This window comes from Salmo salar, chromosome 20 (genome assembly GCF_965601325.2).
Source record: "Salmo salar chromosome 20, fSalSal1, whole genome shotgun sequence".
Classification (NCBI taxonomy): Eukaryota; Metazoa; Chordata; class Actinopteri; order Salmoniformes; family Salmonidae; genus Salmo; species Salmo salar.
This window is the reverse complement of record NC_138310.1, coordinates 27872358-27889897: the sequence shown is the minus strand read 5'-3', so window position 1 is coordinate 27889897 and position 17540 is coordinate 27872358. Positions and strand designations below refer to the sequence as shown.

At 43.0% G+C, this 17540-nt stretch overlaps 1 protein-coding gene and 1 long non-coding RNA gene across 2 annotated transcripts; one reads left to right on the top strand and one right to left on the bottom strand.

Annotated features, from left to right (window-relative positions):
• Positions 1-1089: 1089 nt before the first annotated feature.
• LOC145862363 (uncharacterized) lies at positions 1090-7867 on the bottom strand. Its single transcript, XR_014381778.1, has 5 exons — positions 7663-7867; positions 5168-5302; positions 3494-3636; positions 2171-3056; positions 1090-1316 (listed from the first exon to the last, which is right to left on the bottom strand). It is a non-coding gene; the product is annotated as an uncharacterized LOC145862363 (long non-coding RNA).
• A 303-nt stretch (positions 7868-8170) lies between these two features.
• tctn2 (tectonic family member 2) lies at positions 8171-15721 on the top strand. The gene is made up of 17 exons (XM_014161207.3): positions 8171-8391; positions 8512-8625; positions 8728-8798; positions 9100-9298; positions 9406-9506; positions 9622-9821; positions 9954-10074; positions 10250-10406; positions 10500-10694; positions 10832-10924; positions 11043-11138; positions 11348-11462; positions 11850-11953; positions 12093-12240; positions 12422-12559; positions 12689-12777; positions 12871-15721. The coding sequence occupies exons 1-17, from the start codon at positions 8304-8306 to the stop codon at positions 12990-12992; spliced, it is 2151 nt and encodes a 716-aa protein (XP_014016682.1). The 5' UTR covers positions 8171-8303; the 3' UTR covers positions 12993-15721.
• Positions 15722-17540: the final 1819 nt, after the last annotated feature.

The window sequence follows — 17540 nt, the reverse complement described above, 5'->3', positions numbered from 1 at the left end:
TAGCAGGCATAAAAGAAACACAGACCGGACAAATAGCCGCGCAATGGATTAGGTCATTGTAGTTAATTATCAGGGCTCGTATAAGTTATAAATCATGGCATAGAGAGCAGTTGCTTCATGAGGTATTGGTATTCAGCAGTCAAATATATGCCTTATTTAATTTGAAGAACTACTAAAATAGTGATTTTTGTCAGACAGATGAGATGATGACTTGGAATGAAATAATACATTATTAATTGTTTTATTCTGTGTTGTTACACCATTCAACTCACATAATGCATATTGCATTTAATGTAAAAAGAAAAAAAAGAATAGAAGCCGAAACCGTGGTAATTTTTTAAATAATTGAACCGACTTCAAAAAGCACTAAATCGCTCACCGCTAATATTCTGTCTACATGAGCTTGTCAATTGCCTGTGAGTGCGGTAACTCACCCAGTGTCCATGGCCTCCCTCAGTACAGGTCTCAGGTCAGACTGGGGAAGGTGACACAGCAACACTTCCAGGGCACCAGCGTTATCCCAGTATTCCTCCAGCAGCAGCTCCAGCAGGAAGGGCAGAGCCTGATTGACCTGCATCAGGTACAAGCTCCTCTCCCCTCCTCCTCTCCTGGCCTACTCTCATCCTGCAGCAGGTAAAGCCCTGTGTTGATCAACATGCATAGGAAGCACAAGTAGAGGATATTATCATGATGAGACGAGATAAACGACAGCAGATTGTGAGAAGGTCAGTAGGTATAGTATACTGTACTTTTTAATCTACGACCCTACTCTAGATCTCTACCTGGTGCTGAAGACAGGGAGAGGAGTGTGGTCCCTTAGGGCCGTGCTCAGTGAGGGGGCCCCAGCCAGACAGGGCTCAGGCTACCCTGAGAGCCTCAGGGGCCTTTGGGGACAGGTGGACCTCCAACAGACTGCACCAGCGAGGAAACAGAGATGTCTGAAGACTGAGATAGAGGGAGAAGAAAAAGACTCTGAAGGTTTCGGCATGTTTTTTGTGACTCTGACACCATAATGACATGTTATTGTACAGTGTAATAAATCATGGCAAAAACAGAGAAGAGCGTGGTGTGCTGAATCTGTATCCTGACCTTTGGGAGAGCAGCAGGCTGGCATCACACAGGGTCTGGGAGAGGAACTCTGTACCCCCTTCTGTTGCCCGCCAGGGCCACCAGCAGCAGCTCCACACACTCCAGCAGGACTGGACCATCCAGTGTGGGAGAAGGAGATGGGTCCTGGGACAGAGTCATCACTGCCACTAGGGCTGTCAGATACAGTATATCCTGCTGTACTCCACACTCTGGTCCAACAGCGCCTCCTTCAGGTTGGCCGGAGCAGAGTGCAATGTTAAACACCATTCAACATAACACACAGCAAGGTCAGGTCAGCATTGTCAATTCAGGATGTGGAGTTATTAAAGGGACTAAAAGGGCAGCCAATAGGTGGGGACACTTAGCTTTCCAGAAACTGAAGGAGGTGTAACACAGGCACTGACACAAGCATATTGATTGGACCTATGGGGTTTTATCAAAGGCAAAATAATGTTGTCTTTATATAGAGGAAGTATCAAGAGCTCTTATCAGACTACGTTACAGGAAACATTTGCGGACTGAAAGGCAGATCACTATTTGGTCACCAATGGGTTATGGAGAGAATGTGGTGCAGTGTTGACTTAGTTTTCTTAAATACAACAATCTCAGCGAACCCATAATGACTTTGACACAACAGAGAAAAAGGACGGATATCCTTGACTGGTCTTGTTCAGGTCTGCCTGATTAGTTAGTATATAATAGCTGTAAGCTGATACACACCCATTTCATGAGAAAATAAAAGATTCTCAGCTTGATTTCAGCCCCATGTGTTTTAAGTCAAACATATCTTTAATGCCTTGGTTTCCTCATATTGTGCATTTGATTTATTTCACCTTTATTTATCTAGGCAAGTCAGTTAAGAATAAATTCTTATTTTCAATTAACTGCCTTGTTCAGAATGACAGATTTGTACCTTGTCAGCTCGGGGATTCGATCTTGCAACCTCTCGGTTACAAGTCCAATGCTCTAACCACTAGGCTACGCTGCCGCGTTGAAAACTAGTCCATGAAAACTGTTAGTAGGTTTTGGGCAGGGTGACTTTCCCAGCATGCTCAAGTGTATACCGGCGTTCATCTCTCACCTGCAGTGCCATCTGCAGCACCTGTTGCATGCTGGTCCCAAACCATCGCCGCCCCTCCGCCGCCCAACTGACCAATGACAGCCTCAGGTCAGAGCTCTCAGAGGATAAACTGTGGATAGAGCTGGAAGGAGGTGCACCCAACCTGTAAGGTGCACAAATCACATGTCATAAACCTTCTGTATGGTGGGATGGTTAACACAAACACAATGTGGTTAGTTAGCACATCATGAATGTACTGTGTTTCTGGAAAAGTGTGAGTGAGTGAGTGAGTGAGTGAGTGAGTGAGTGAGTGAGTGAGTGAGTGAGTGAGTGAGTGAGTGAGTGAGTGAGTGAGTGAGTGAGTGAGTGAGATACTTGGAGCCTGTGGTGAGTGCAGCTCTGCCTGGAGTGCATTACTCAGCTGGTGGAGGAACCCCTGTGAGCAGCGCCCCCTCAGCACGCCTGCCACTCCCAGGTAGGCGCCCCGCACCAGTGGGAAATGCTGAACCTCCGTCACCAGCCACAGTCTGGACTCTACATAGCCCACCACATCACATCAGGGAGAGGGCTGGGGAAATATAAAACAGATTATAAAACCTGACAATCACTGAATTAAAAATAACATGAATTAAAGGATCTCTATGGCCTCAATGGAATCTTTCCCTTTTATTCTGTTCTGTAAACCCTCAGCTGTGTGTGCATAGAGCTCAGTCCAGGATGGCTCTGATCTGCAGTAGCTATCCATGCAGACGGTTGTGAGCACAGTGGTCCTGGGACCTTGCCAGTCTCCTGTCAAATGGAGCAGGGGGGTGTCATGGCAACCAAGGCTTTGGAGGTCTAGATCCTCACACTGTAGATGAGACTGGCAGCCAGATGGAGCAGGGGAATCAGGAAGTCTGACAGGGCCCTGGGAACAAAGATTACATGGATCGCTTTACATAATGCAGGGGGACGGACGCACAGAACACTGTAAATGATTATGTTCCTAACTGAGCATACAGGTTTGTCATCCTTAAACAGGTACATGTACACTACTGTTCAAAAGTTTTGGGTCACTTAGAAATGTCCTTGTTTTTGAAAGAAAAGCACATTTTTGTCCATTAAAATAACATCAAATTGATCATAAATACAGTGTAGACATTGTTCATTTTGTAAATTACTATTGTAGCTGCAAACGGCTGATTTTTAATGGAATATCAAATGGGCCTAATAGATTTTTGCCCGGTCTATATAATTACATTTTTGATTTGGTCAGTTTCAGACAATACAAATGACACTGAAATGTGAGATTTGACTATGTTGACAGTGTGTGCATTACAGTTGTGAGAGGAGAGGAGGTCTTACAGTAGGGCAGCGTTCCTCATGGTCCAGCAGTGGGAGCTGAGAAGGGTCAGGGACAGCATAGCCACAGCCTGGGTAAACTGCAGCACAACCACCCTCAGCCCAGAGCCCCGCACCAGGGCCTGTAGGGTGTTGACTGCACACACCTGGGGGAGAGGAGGGGGAAAGCCAAAATTAGACAGAATGCTAACTGACCTGTACTTGAGTATCCCTATGGTTGTGCATCTCATCTGTGTTGGTGGTAGGTAACGTGCATGTACAGTGCCTTCAGAAATTATTCATACCCTCGTGATTTTTTCCACATTTTGTGTTACAGCCTGAATTTACCATGTATTAAATTTAGATATTTTGTCACTGGCCTACACGCAATATCCCATAACGTCAAACTGGAATGATGTTTCAAATTTTTTACTAGTTAATAAAAAATGAAAAGCCTTGAGTGAATAAGTATTCAACTCTTTTGTTATGATTAGCATAAATAAGTTAAAAAGTAAAAATATGCAAACAAGTGACATAATAAGTTGCACGGACTCACTCTGTGTGCAATAATAGTGTTTAACAGGATTTTTGAATGACTACCTCATCTCTGTACCCCATACATACAATTATCTATAAGGTCTCTCAGTCGAGCAGTGAATTTTAAACACAGATTCAACCCCAAAGACCAGGAAGATTTTCCAATGGCTCACAAAGAAGGGCACCTATTGATAGACGGGTAAAAATAATCATTTATTTACTAACTAACTAAATAATCACAGAAACGCATAAACAAAGAAACAGTAGATATTGGTTACTAACAATGATAGTGAAGATTCCCTAGTGGGCTAAACCGATATGACGGCTTGGTGGACAAAGTGAAGGGGGTGTGGACAGAGAGAGCGGGAAAGACAAAATGGATTCATTACACAGTCTATAATCATATACATTGAAATGCTAATCCTTCGCACATGAACTGCCGCTCATTCGAGAATAATTTCAAGTACATATTTACGGCATATGTCATTGTTGTTAGTATCTAAGATTTGCTCTTATTCTGTAGGGATCGATAGTCAGAGTTTAACCATTTCCCGCCATGTAGTCAATGCTCCACGTGGTATGGTTAGGAATCCAATAACCTGTGCCACCTCAGCTTACACCGAGGTATGCGTGGTCTTAACTATTCGCAATCACAGCTCACACTGTGGGTTTGCTTAGTCTGAAGAGGATTTTCTTAGGAGGGGCTTTTATTCGTAACAGTAGAAAAGGTGGTTCCATGACGCCAGATCATGTCTGTGCTCACGGGGGCGTGGCCGCTGACGAGTTAAACTTTACAGGGAATACAATTCTCTCAACATTAAAGGTTAACATCACATTACATCATTTCACAAATAGTTTCCTCTTTGCTCATTCATTTAATACAAGAATTAGATGCAAACACCATAATTGAGAAATGTACACATTCAGAGATATAGTTATGTGTGTTTCCTGTCCTTTGTGATGGCCACTCCAATACCTTGACTTTGTTGTCCTTAAGCCATTTTGCCACAACTTTGGAAGTATGCTTGGGGTCATTGTCTATTTGGAAGACCCATTTGCGACTAAGCTTTAACTTCCTGACTGATGTCTTGAGATGTTGCTTCAATATATTATATTTATATTCAATATATTATATAGAATATATTCAATATATTCACATACTTATCCATCTTCATGATGCCATCTATTTTGTGACCAGTCCCTCCTGCAGCAAAGCACCCCCACAACATGATGCTGCCACCCCCATGCTTCACGGTTGGGATGGTGTTCTTCGGCTTGCAAGCATCCCCCTTTTTCCTTCAAACATAACAATGGTCATTATTGCCAAACAGTTCTATGTTTTGTTTCATCAGACCAGAGGACATTTCTGGGCTCCCTGCCTGTGCCACTAAACCCCTACAACTCATCCAGAACGCCGCAGCCCGTCTGGTGTTCAACCTTCCCAAGTTCTCTCACGTCACCCCGCTCCTCCGCTCTCTCCACTGGCTTCCAGTTGAAGCTCGCATCCGCTACAAGACCATGGTGCTTGCCTACGGAGCTGTGAGGGGAACGGCACCTCCGTACCTTCAGGCTCTGATCAGGCCCTACACCCAAACAAGGGCACTGCGTTCATCCACCTCTGGCCTGCTCGCCTCCCTACCTCTGAGGAAGCACAGTTCCCGCTAAGCCCAGTCAAAACTGTTCGCTGCTCTGGCACCCCAATGGTGGAACAAGCTCCCTCACGACGCCAGGACAGCGGAGTCAATCACCACCTTCCGGAGACACCTGAAACCCCACCTCTTTAAGGAATACCTGGGATAGGATAAAGTAATCCTTCTAACCCCCCCCCCCCCTTAAAAGATTTAGATGCACTATTGTAAAGTGGTTGTTCCACTGGATATTATAAGGTGAATGCACCAATTTGTAAGTCGCTCTGGATAAGAGCGTCTGCTAAATGACTTAAATGTTAAATGTTACATTTCTCCAAAAAGTACAATCTTTGTCCCCATGTGCAGTTGCAAACTGTAGTCTGGCTTTTTTATGTTGGTTTTGGAGCAGTGGCTTCTTCCTTGCTGAGCGGCTTTTCAGGTTATGTCGATATAGGACTCATTTTACTGTGGATATAGATACTTTTGTACCTGTTTCCTCCAGCATCTTCACAAGGTCCTTTGATGTTGTTCTGGGATTGATTTGCACTTTTCGCAGCAAAGTACGTTAATCTCTAGGAGACAGAATGCATTTCCTTCCTGAGTGGTATGACGGCTGCGTGGTCCCATGGTGTTTATACTTGTGTACTATTGTTTGTACAGATGAATGTGGTACCTTCAGGCGTTTGGAAATTGCTCCCAAGGATGAACCAGACTTGTGGAGGCCCACAATTTTTTTTCTGTGGTCTTAGCTGAATTCTTTTGATTTTCTCATGATGTCAAGCGAAGAGGCACTGATTCTGATGGTAGACCTTGAAATACATCCATAGGTATACCTCCAATTGACTCAAATGATGTCAACTAGCCTATCAGAAACTTCTAAAGCCATGACATAATTTTCTGGAATTTTCCAAGCTGTTTAAAGGCACAGTCAACTTAGTGTATGTTAATGTTGTTGATCCATCCTCAGTTTTCTCTTATCACAGCCAATAAACTCTGTAACTGTTTTAAAGTCACCATGGGCCTCATGGTGAAATCTCTGAGTGGTTTCCTTCCTCTCAGGCAACTGAGTTATGAAGGACGTCTTTATCTTTGTAGTGACTTGGTTTATTGATACACCATCCAAAGTGTAATTAATAACCACTGTCATGACGTGGCCCTTTCTGGGTGTAGATCGTGGCTTCTCAATCTCTCCTACACCCACGTTCTGTTATCTCAGGTCGTAAATTCCTGGCGGAGACTCTCTTCCAAGATGGTAGGAACAGTCAGTGTTGGGCTTGAACCAGTCACTCAGAGACCGCAGAGAATATACCACTGGTGCCACCAACATAGTGATTGAATGGGAACAGTCACTGCAGAGCTTGAACCAGCAACCTTGTGGTTATGGGGTAAAACATTTTTTATTTTATTTTACCTTTATTTAACCAGGTAAGCTAATTGAGAACATGTTCTCATTTACAACTGCGACCTGGCCAAGATAAAGCAAAGCAGTTCGACACATACAACAACACAGAGTTACACATGGAATAAACAATCATACAGTCAATAATACAGTAGAAAAAGTCTATATACAGTGTGTGCAAATGAGGTAAGGTAAGGGAGGTAAGGCAACAAATAGGCCATGGTGGCGAAGTAATTACAATATACCAATTAAACACTGGAGTGATCGATGTGCATAAGATTAACGTGCAAGTAGAGATACTGGGGTGCAAAGGAGCAAGATAAATAAATACAGTATGGGGATGAGGTAGTTGGATGGGCTATTTACAGATGGGCTATGTACATGAGCAGTGATCTGTGAGCTGCTCTGACAGCTGATGCTTAAAGCTAGTGAGGGAGATATGAGTGTCCAGCTTCAGTGATTTTTGCAGTTCGTTCTAGTCATTGCACTACCACATACTGCCTGTGCCACAAAATCCCAGATCTTTTGGCAGAAGCAGTAGTACATCATTCATACACAGGTGAGGCTACACATGCACTTCCCTACAACTGCCAGAGAAAGCACATTAGGCACTTCCCAACCAGATTTACCTTGAGCACTCATCAATGTTGTTTATGAAGAGCTTCAAAGTAGTGCTGACATCTGTGGGTATTTTATCCTCAGTGACCAGACAGTCTAGTACAGCTTTCATTTGATCTTCGACTGATCCAACAGTCACTATTGTTTGCTAATTCCTAATGTTTTTGCCTCAAACTTATCCCTGGAAAGAAAGAGGACATGCTTCCTTGTGTTTCTCCTTGTCATTTTAACTCTACTATTGGAGCTGTCGTTACAGAACAGTGTACGATGAATTGCTGCCATCTAGTGTATAGGATTATACATTGGCTCAACAGATCATCTTTGCAACATTATGCTTTTGTTTTCATGTTGTGTTGCAAATTAATTTGAGTGCATGCAGAGATTATATATAATGTTGCATGTTGCAACATTGTTGGCTTCAAGAAGTTAGCTTTCTTTCACAGTTTCATGATTGTTTGTCTGTTTTTGTAGTACACACTCGGCTCCACAAGCGTCGCTGTTGGCTGTCTGAACAGTAGCATGCCCTCTATGGAGCACGAGAGAGCAAGTCATCGTATAAGCTGTGATTGGTTGATATGTCGTTGCCATAGCAAGACACATCTACAACACCTCGTAAAAATGGCGACTCCCTGGTGAACCGATATTTTCAGCGATGGCTAATATACTTTCTGCACGTGTTTTATGTCGATGTGCATACATTCTTCTGATTGTTTTGATTACGGATGCAAAGAGCAATGTCGGTAAGTCATTCAACTCTCATACTTTTTCCATCAATCAATCAACTAACATGATGTGTGGCCCTAAGGCTAGCTAACTTTAGCTAACGTTACCTGGCTAACATCAAGCAATCCTTTTCCTAGTTTTTCAGCCGTCGTATCTCGTCACATCTGGACCTAGATTGTCTGCTTTCTTGCTTGGAAACACATCTGGCATATCCCTGACCCTGAGCTCTCTATCGCTCTCCAATGCCTCAGGTAAATAAGCTACTTGCATGGTGTTGTCAATGAGCACTTGTCATTGTCCATGGCATGGGTTTTGTAAGCAATAACATGCATTTTGTGGATTTATTTTGACAGGTCGCCTTCCTACCCCATCATGCTCAGACGATCTGACGCAGTGGGTTCTCACACAGGAGTTGGTGGGCAAGGTAAGTGTGTGACATATTGCTCTCATCAGGAGCTGTTTTTCAGCACTAGAGTCCCCCCTGACCACTGCTACTCAAAATGACTGCTACCTCTTCCTGGCCTTTTAGCAGCACCACATACCACACAAGTGGGCTGCTTTTTCATGGTTTAAGTAGACATAAAATATTTTGTTAGCAACCAAATTGTCTTGTCTACACACAAAGACACCAAACGATTGACACCATTCAGAACTTTCTTCATGGATATTACTCTTGCCACTTAATTGCTGTCTCCCTGCAACCTCTCTCTTTCCCTGTGTGGCAGACTACAGTGCGAGTGCAGCTGAGTCTGAACCGCAGCCTGCTCCTGTGTGGTAATAATAATGACACAGACTGCTGTCCTGAGCCACTGTGCGTGCTGGAGACTCTACGTGTGTCTGCCTGTCTGGGGAACGCACCTCAGGCCTCACTGCTAATCCAGGCTAGGATCTATGCCCAGGTGTTTCCCACTGAACCTGTGTCTGGTAAGTCTGGCTCTTTTTTTTAAAAGTAGGTATCTTTAATCAATCCAAGGGATATTTTGTTTGTCTGGTTGTCCCCCTTTTTAATAGTGCTTTTTCATTTTTGTCAGACAACAAATCAGTAATTCCCAACCAAGTGTACCGGCCCCTGGGCTCCTGTCCCTGCGACCTCACTGTGGGAGCCTGTGATGTGCGATGCTGCTGTGACAAGGTATTTACATCCATCGTTACAAATACTAATCTGCTTGCTCTGTGGCTAGAGTAGACATTTTGATTCTCTTTGTCTGTCCATCAGGTAATGGTGTTTCTGTCATGTGTCTCCCCAGGACTGTTCCCCCGAAGCCCTGAAGCTGTTTCAGGGCCAGTGTCTTTCGGGGCCCTTTGGAGGGGAAGTTTCTCCAGTTCCTGATTACGTGTGCATTGCACAGTCTGCTGAAAATGCCCCCGATTGGTTTCCATTTCTCTGTGTCATCTCCCTGCCTGAAAACAATCCCTTCCTTGGACTCTTTTATGAAGGGGACACAATGTGAGACACCATCTAAATCCAGTTGTCATAAACATAGACTTCAATCTTAATTGATAGAGTTTTTGTGTTTGCTATATTTCCTTTACCGCATCAACCTAATATGTGTTGTGCCTTCTTCTATACGTGCTCCAGCACACCAAAGCCCAGGCCATCTTTCCAAAGGCCAGTGCTGTCAGCTCCACTGCCCACCCATATCTACCAGCAGGGGGATCCCATTTTTACCATAAGTGATCAGTATTTCACCATTCCTCAGGTTAGACTTGTGTGTCTGATTTTCTCTCTCTCTCTCTCTCTCTCTTTCTCTTTCTCTCTCTCTCTGTTTAAACTGTGTGTTTGTAAATGTACAGTCAGAAGTCTCTGTGGCTCAAAGCAAAGTGTTTTGTCTTCTATACCATCTGATATGTGTAATTTATGTCTTAATTCCTCAGAACTCCCTGGTTGGCCAGTGTGTAAATAATGCCCCTGTGGCATTTTTGAAAAACTTCCAAGCGCAGTGTGTGACCCGTCTCCTGTCCTGCCCAACTGGACCCCCCTTACAGACGACACCAACAGAGCTGAGGGTGCAAGTCTGGGATGGCCAAGGGGGTACGTCTCTCTCTCTATGATCAGAAAAATGACTTACTTTTTCAACTTTTTCTGATTGATTTGCTTTGTGTGCTCATTGGGAAAACATTTCAGGAGTGGTCACAGTGGATGTCATGGATAAAATGGCTGTTGATCTGAGGCCCTTTGTCGCGAGTCCTGTGGCTGAAGATGGCAGACTGCTGTGTGAAAATGTGACCTTGGCCTTGGATTACAAATTCTTCTGGAAAGGGAATGGTCTCACAAATATCACACTAACCCGCACACTTGGGAATGTCCTTTCTGCTAGTGGTAAGGGCCTCTTTCTTTTAGTTTTTACATGCTGGGCATTACTGGGTATTTGTAGTATCATTAATTATCCTTATCAACGCTGACGTTGTATTTGTCAATGATTAACAGATAATTGTCCTGCTTTTATGTGTTTGTAGTTTCTCTTCCTCTCACAGTGGGTTTGACAGCTAGGTATTCAGTTGTGTTTCTGAATGGAGATGCTTTGGCTCAGCCCAACTCGGGGAACCCAGGTTTGTGTAACCTAATACACTTCTTCTAAGCATTTCATAATGGGGATCTTAATGTGCAACATAGAAAGATGAGACTAGTTTCACTGATTTACAGACAAAGCCTTGTGTAATCTCTCAGGTTACCAGGTGGGCAGGCCTGTGATTGGTGGGATTGTGGACACCTTGGAGAATGGAACAGTCATACAGAGGACCCCAGTCAATCTTTGGAAGCCAGGTAACGGTCGTCTTTGTACCATGGATAGTGCACTGGAAAATCAACGGCTATGAAAGGTCTCAATTATTTAACTCTACACATCAAAAATATATTACATCTTTTAGCTTAGGCACTTCGATTAGACTATTGTGAGAACCAGCAGTTACAGCTGTTGGATGACGTGGCCTGTTAGTGTATGGGTATTCATGTTTTTCTATTTCTGTTTTCAGTAAGCAGTGGACTGTGTGCCTCTGAGGGGAGAATAGTACTATTTGGGGAGAACTCAACTGCAGGATGTCTGTTACCTGTGAGCCTACAGAACCTGACCCAATGTAGCCTGCTCAGGTGAGTCACTGGATACACAAAAAAACGATTTTCATGCCACTTCCATACTGAAGTGACTTTTTCATAGCAGGTTAGGAGAATTAACGTAGCAGGTTAGGAGACTGAGGTTAAGGTTAGGAAAAGGGTTAGGGTTAATGAAAATGCTCTCCTAACCTGCTACGAAAATCTATTTGTATCGAAGTCGTGTAAAAAGAGTGTGTCCGGTACTGTTTTACACATACTGTATCCTGTGTGCATGTGACAATACAACTTAGAAACACACACACACACAGATAAATAGCATTGCTGGAGTTGATAAAATTACAGCTGCATGCCTGCAAATGGAAAGGATCCATGTCTCCTGTAAAATGTTTGACCTCCTTTTTAAAAATGTTTTACCTCTGCTAGTCAGAATGTGGCCTCTCTTCAGAGGGCACTGAGCACAGCAACACACATAGCGAGGAATGGAGACCCAGATGTTCTGAACCTGACTGACTGGTTGAACATTAGCTGTGAGTAGAAACCTTTCAAACTTTAACTGTTAAATTCATCTAAATATTAGCCAAAATATTCACCCTATTAATTCATTATTTTGGTTTTGTTGCTTGCTTCAATTCCACTTCTGTGTTCAACACACTGAATAACCAACAGTTGTAGAACTGAACTCCAACCAGCCTGTGGGTGGTGGTATTGGAATATGTTCTGGGATTCCCTCCCACCGGCACATCCACGTTAGGAGCATTGTGACAGGGGTGGTGGGGGGGTTGCCTCAGCGGGAGATACAAGCAGTGGAAGTCAGGTATGTGGCAACAGCCTACAACACTGTCCATTGCCATCACAAACATCTTTCCTTTCTGTCTGTGCTGACCTTCTGTTCATACTCAGGAAGGGCCCTTACAATGCATTGATTGGATGTGTGATTGAATAAAGTCCTCCTTGTTTACTCCACTGTCGTTGATGTGGGTGTTGCCTCTCCACAGTGACCATGTGTCCACTTGGAAGTTTGAGTGTGGAGGAGGTGACCCCTGTCTGCAGCTGACTGGGATTCAGACTTTTCCTGTCACCTCCTCCATCACCTTCACTGATATCTCCATCAACACAGGACCAGCCAAAACCAGGTGATCCCTGAAAGGCTAAAGCCCTGAGAATTTAAATATAGCCTCAGTATAAGGTTTCCTGACTATGTTGAACAGTTGATAAGTGCAGTGAATAAAACTCTGATGTGGTTCTGCCCTGGTGTCCTTCAGGTTTCAGATGAACTTTACTGAGTATGACTGCGACAGGAACGATGTGTGCTGGCCCCAGCTTGCCTTCCCCCTCACCAGGTATTATACAGGTGAGACTGCTGTCCCAAAATGTGACTAATTAAATATGCTAACTGGATGATGACAGTAGGATTAACTCTTTCCCTCCACCCCTCTACCTCCAGGTGAGTCGTACTCCCTGTCTCTGGCCAAGGGCCTCATCTTGGTGTTTTTCTTCATCGCTGCCTCCGTTCTCGGGACTCCATGGAAACAGATCCGACAGGCATGGAGAAGTGCTTCTCTCTAAACCCATGAATTTGAGAAATAGCGCAATAGTAGACATACTGACATGCCCTAGTTCTTGACGTGGGCAACCCACCTTGACCATGACTGTCTAATGGCTTGAATTTTCTTGATCCTGCTGAAAGATAATGGATGAACATATTGTTATTGAGCTAGTAAACAGCCAGTAGGTAAGTCATTTTCAGGTGGTAAGTTCGAACATGTTCAGCAGGTTTTTTTTCATGGTTTGTAAGAATGTAAATGATCAAGTTGACTGTATTTTGATATTTTTGTTACCTTTTGGAAAATATCATTTTTCATTTAGCCTTTAAATGTGAATCTGGCCTGGGATAAATCAAATCACATTATTATTTGTCACATGCGTCGAATACAATGGGTGTAGACTTTACTGTGAAATGCTTGCATACCAGCCCTTCTCAACGATGCAGAGTAAAACATTAAATAATAGTAAAATATTGTAACTCGAGGAGTATACACAAGAATGGAGCGATATACAGGGAATACCAGTACCAGATCAATGTGCAGGGGTATGAGGTACAGTATTTCAGGTAGATATGCAAATGAAGGCAGGGTAAAGTGACTCGGCATCAGGATAGATGATAAAGAGTAAAATAAAGAAGAGTAGCAGCAGCATATGATGACTGCAGAAGTGTGTGTGTGTGTGTGTTTGTGTAGGTGTATATGTAGTGTACAGTGCATTTGGAAGTATTCAGACCCCTTCACTTTTTCCACATTTTGTTACGTTAGCCTTATTCTAAAATTAATTAAATTGTTTTTTTTCTCCTCATCAATCTACACGCAATACCTCAATGACAAAGCAAAAACAGGTTTTTGAAATATCAAATTTTTATAATTATTCAGACTTATTTTACTCAGTACTTTGTTGAAGCACCTTTGGCAGCAATTACAGCCTCGACTCTTCTTGGGTATGACGCTACAAGCTTGGCACATCTGTATTTGGGGAGTTGCTTCCATTCTTCTCTACAGATCCTCTCAAGCTCTGTCAGGTTGGATGGGGAGCGTCTTTGCACAGCTATTTTCAGGTCTCCAGAGATGTTCGATCGGGTTCAAGTCCAGACTCTGGCTGGGCCACTCAAGGAGATTCAGAGACTTGTCCCGAAGCCACTCCTGTGTTGTCTTGGCTGTGTGCTTAGGGTCGTTGTCCTGTTGGAAGATGAACCTTAGCCCCAGTCTGAGGTACTGAGCGCTCTGCAGCAGGTTTTCATCAAGGATCTCTCTGTACTTTGCTCCATTCACCTTTCCCTCGATCCTGACTAGTCTCCCAGTCCCTGCCACTGAAAAACATCCCCACAGCATGATGCTGCCCCCATCATGCTTCACCGTAGGGATGGTACTGGCCAGGTGATGAGCGGTGCCTGGTTTCCTCCAGATGTGATGCTTGGCATACAGGCCAAAGTGTTCAATCTTGGTTTTCATGGTCTGAGAGTCCTTTAGGTGCCTTTTGGCAAACTCCAAGTGGGCTGTCATGTGCCTTTTACTGAGGAGTGGCTTCTGTCTGGCCACTCTACCATAAAGGCCTGATTGGTGGAATAAAGCAGAGATGGTTGTTCTTCTGGAAGGTTCTCCCATCTCCACAGAGGAACTCTGGAGCTCCGTCAGAGTGACCATCGGGTTCTTGGCCATCTCCCTGACCAAGGCCCTTCTCCCCCGATTGCTTGGTTTGGCCAGGCAGCCAGCTTTTACATTTTAGTCATTTAGCAGACGCTCTTATCCAGAGCGACTTACAGTACTGAATGCATACATTTCATACAATTTTACTGGCCCCCCGTGGGAATCAAACCCACAACCCTGGCGTTGCACACACCATGCTGGCGTTGCAAACACCATGCTCTACCAACTGAGCCACAGGGAAGGCTGCAGCTCTAGGAAGAGTCTTGGTGGTTCCAAATATCTTCCATTTAAGAATGACAGAGGCCACTGTGTTCTTGGGGATCTTCAATGCTGCAGAAATATTTTGGTACCCTTCCCCAGATCTGTGCCTTGACACAATCCTGTCTCGGTGCTCTACGGACAATTCCTTCAACCTCATGGCTTGTTTTCTGCTCTGACATGCACTGTCAACTGTAGGACCTTTATATAGACAGGTGTGTGCTTTTTCAAATCATGTCCAATCAATTGAATTTACGACAGGTGGACTCCAAGTTGTAGAAACATCTCAAGGTTGATCAATGGAAACAGGATGCACCTGAGCTCAATTTTGATTCTCATAGCAAAGGGTCTGAATACTTAGGTAAATATTTTTAATACATTTGCAAACATTTCTAAAAACCTGTTTTCACTTTGTCATTGTGGGTTATTGTGTGTAGATTGAGGAAATATTTAATACATTTTAGAATAAGGCTGTAATGTAACAAAATGTGGAAAAAGTGAAGGTCAGAATACTTTCCCGATTGCACTGTATGGGAATGTGTATAGGTTTTGTGTGAGAGTCAGGGGTGTGTATTTTTACATAACCATGCAAACACCCTCCAATAGAATTCATAGCAAGCAGTGCACTGGGTTAGTCAGATTTGATGAAATATATGATGATATTCCCTCTCACAGGGTAGGTTGCCAAAAAGGCAAATGTCCCTCCACAGCCTCATAGATGATCTAGACAACTATTCAAACCTTTCTGGATTACAACAACATTCTGATAAGTTACGTATTAGATCATAAAAAAATACAACTTTTACATTCATGTGTTTTCAAATAAAATGGTATGATGGTGAAGTGGACATACTCGGTATTCATATCCCAAAAGAAATTATCTCACTACAATACATTTTTATAAAAAGTTAACAAAAATAGATAAGCTCTTGCTACCATGGAAAGGAAAATATCTGTCTATTTGTGGAAAAATCACCTGATTTAACATTTTAGTCCTATCCCAGTTTACCTATTTGCTTATGGCCTTGCTTACACCTAGCATCTTTTTTTATTTTATTATATGAGCAAAAAATATTCCATTTTATTTTGAATGTCAAGCCAGACAAAATTAAATGGGCCTATTTATATAATGAATATGAATTCGGAGGGCAGAAATGATTAAATGTTAAAGCATTAAATCTCTCACTAAAGGCTTTAGTCAAACAAAAGTTATACTTAAATCTGAACTGGTTCTCTAGCAGATTAGTAAGAATTTCTCACCGCATGTTCAAGAATGGCCTTTTTCCCTTTCTTCAGATCACAACCTCTCACTTTTGGTTATTTGAAAATGAAATAATCTCCAGTGAAAAGTTTGGACACACCACTCATTCAAGGGTTTCTTTATTTTTACTATTTTCTACATTGGAGACAAATTATGAAAACATCAAAACTGTGAAATAACACATGGAATCATGTTATATACTTCAGATTCTTCAAAGTAGCCACCTTTTGCCTTGATGACAGCTTGGCACACTCTTGGCATTCTATCAACCAGCTTCATGAGGTAGTCACCTGGAATGCATTTCAATTAACAGGTGTGCCTTGTTAAAAGTTCATTTGTGGAATTGATTTCCTTCCTAATGCATTTGAGCCAATAAGTTGTGTTGTGACAAGGTAGGGATGGTATACAGAAGATATCCCTATTTGGTAAAAGACCATGTCCATATTATGGCAAGAACAGCTCAAATAAGCAAAGAAAAACAACAGTCCATCATTACATTAAGACATGAAGGTCAGTCAATCCAGAAAAACGTTTAATATTTCTTAAAGTGCAGTTGCAAAAACCATCAAGCGCTATGATAAACTGGCTCTCATGAGGACTACCACAGGAAAGGAAGACCCAGAGTTACCTGCTGCAGAGGATAAGTTCATTAGAGTTAACTGCACCTCAGATTGCAGCCCAAATAAATGCTTCACAGAGTTCAATTAACAGACACCTCTCAACATTAACTGTTCAGAGGAGACTGCGTGAATCAGGCCTTCATGGTCAAATTGCTGCAAAGAAACCACTACTAAAGGACACCAATAAGAAGAGACTTGCTTGGGCCAAGAAACACAAGCAATGGACATTAGACCGGTGGAAATCTGTCCTTTGGTCTGATGAGTCCAAATTTAAGATTATTTTTAATGGAATACCTACATAGGTGTACAGAGGCCCATTATCAGCAACCATCACTCCTGTGTTCCAATGGCACGTTGTGTGAGCTAATCCAAGTTTATCATTTAATAAGGCTAATTGATCATTAGAAAACCCTTTTGCAATTATGTTAGCACAGCTGAAAACTGTTGTCCTGATTAAAGAAGCAATAAAACTGACCTTCTTTAGACCAGTTGAGTATCTGGAGCATCAGCATTTGTGGGTTTGATTACAGGCTCAAAATGGCCAGAATCAATTAACTTTCTTCTGAAACTCATCAGTCTATTCTTGTTCTGAGAAATTAAGGCTATTCCATGCGAGAAATTGCCAAGAAACTGAAGATCTCGTACAACGCTGTGTACTACTCCCATCACAGAACAGCGCAAACTGGCTCTAACCAGAATAGAAAGAGGAGTGGGAAGCCCCGGTGCACAACTGAGCAAGAGGACAAGTACATCAGAGTGTCTACTTCGAGAAACAGACGCC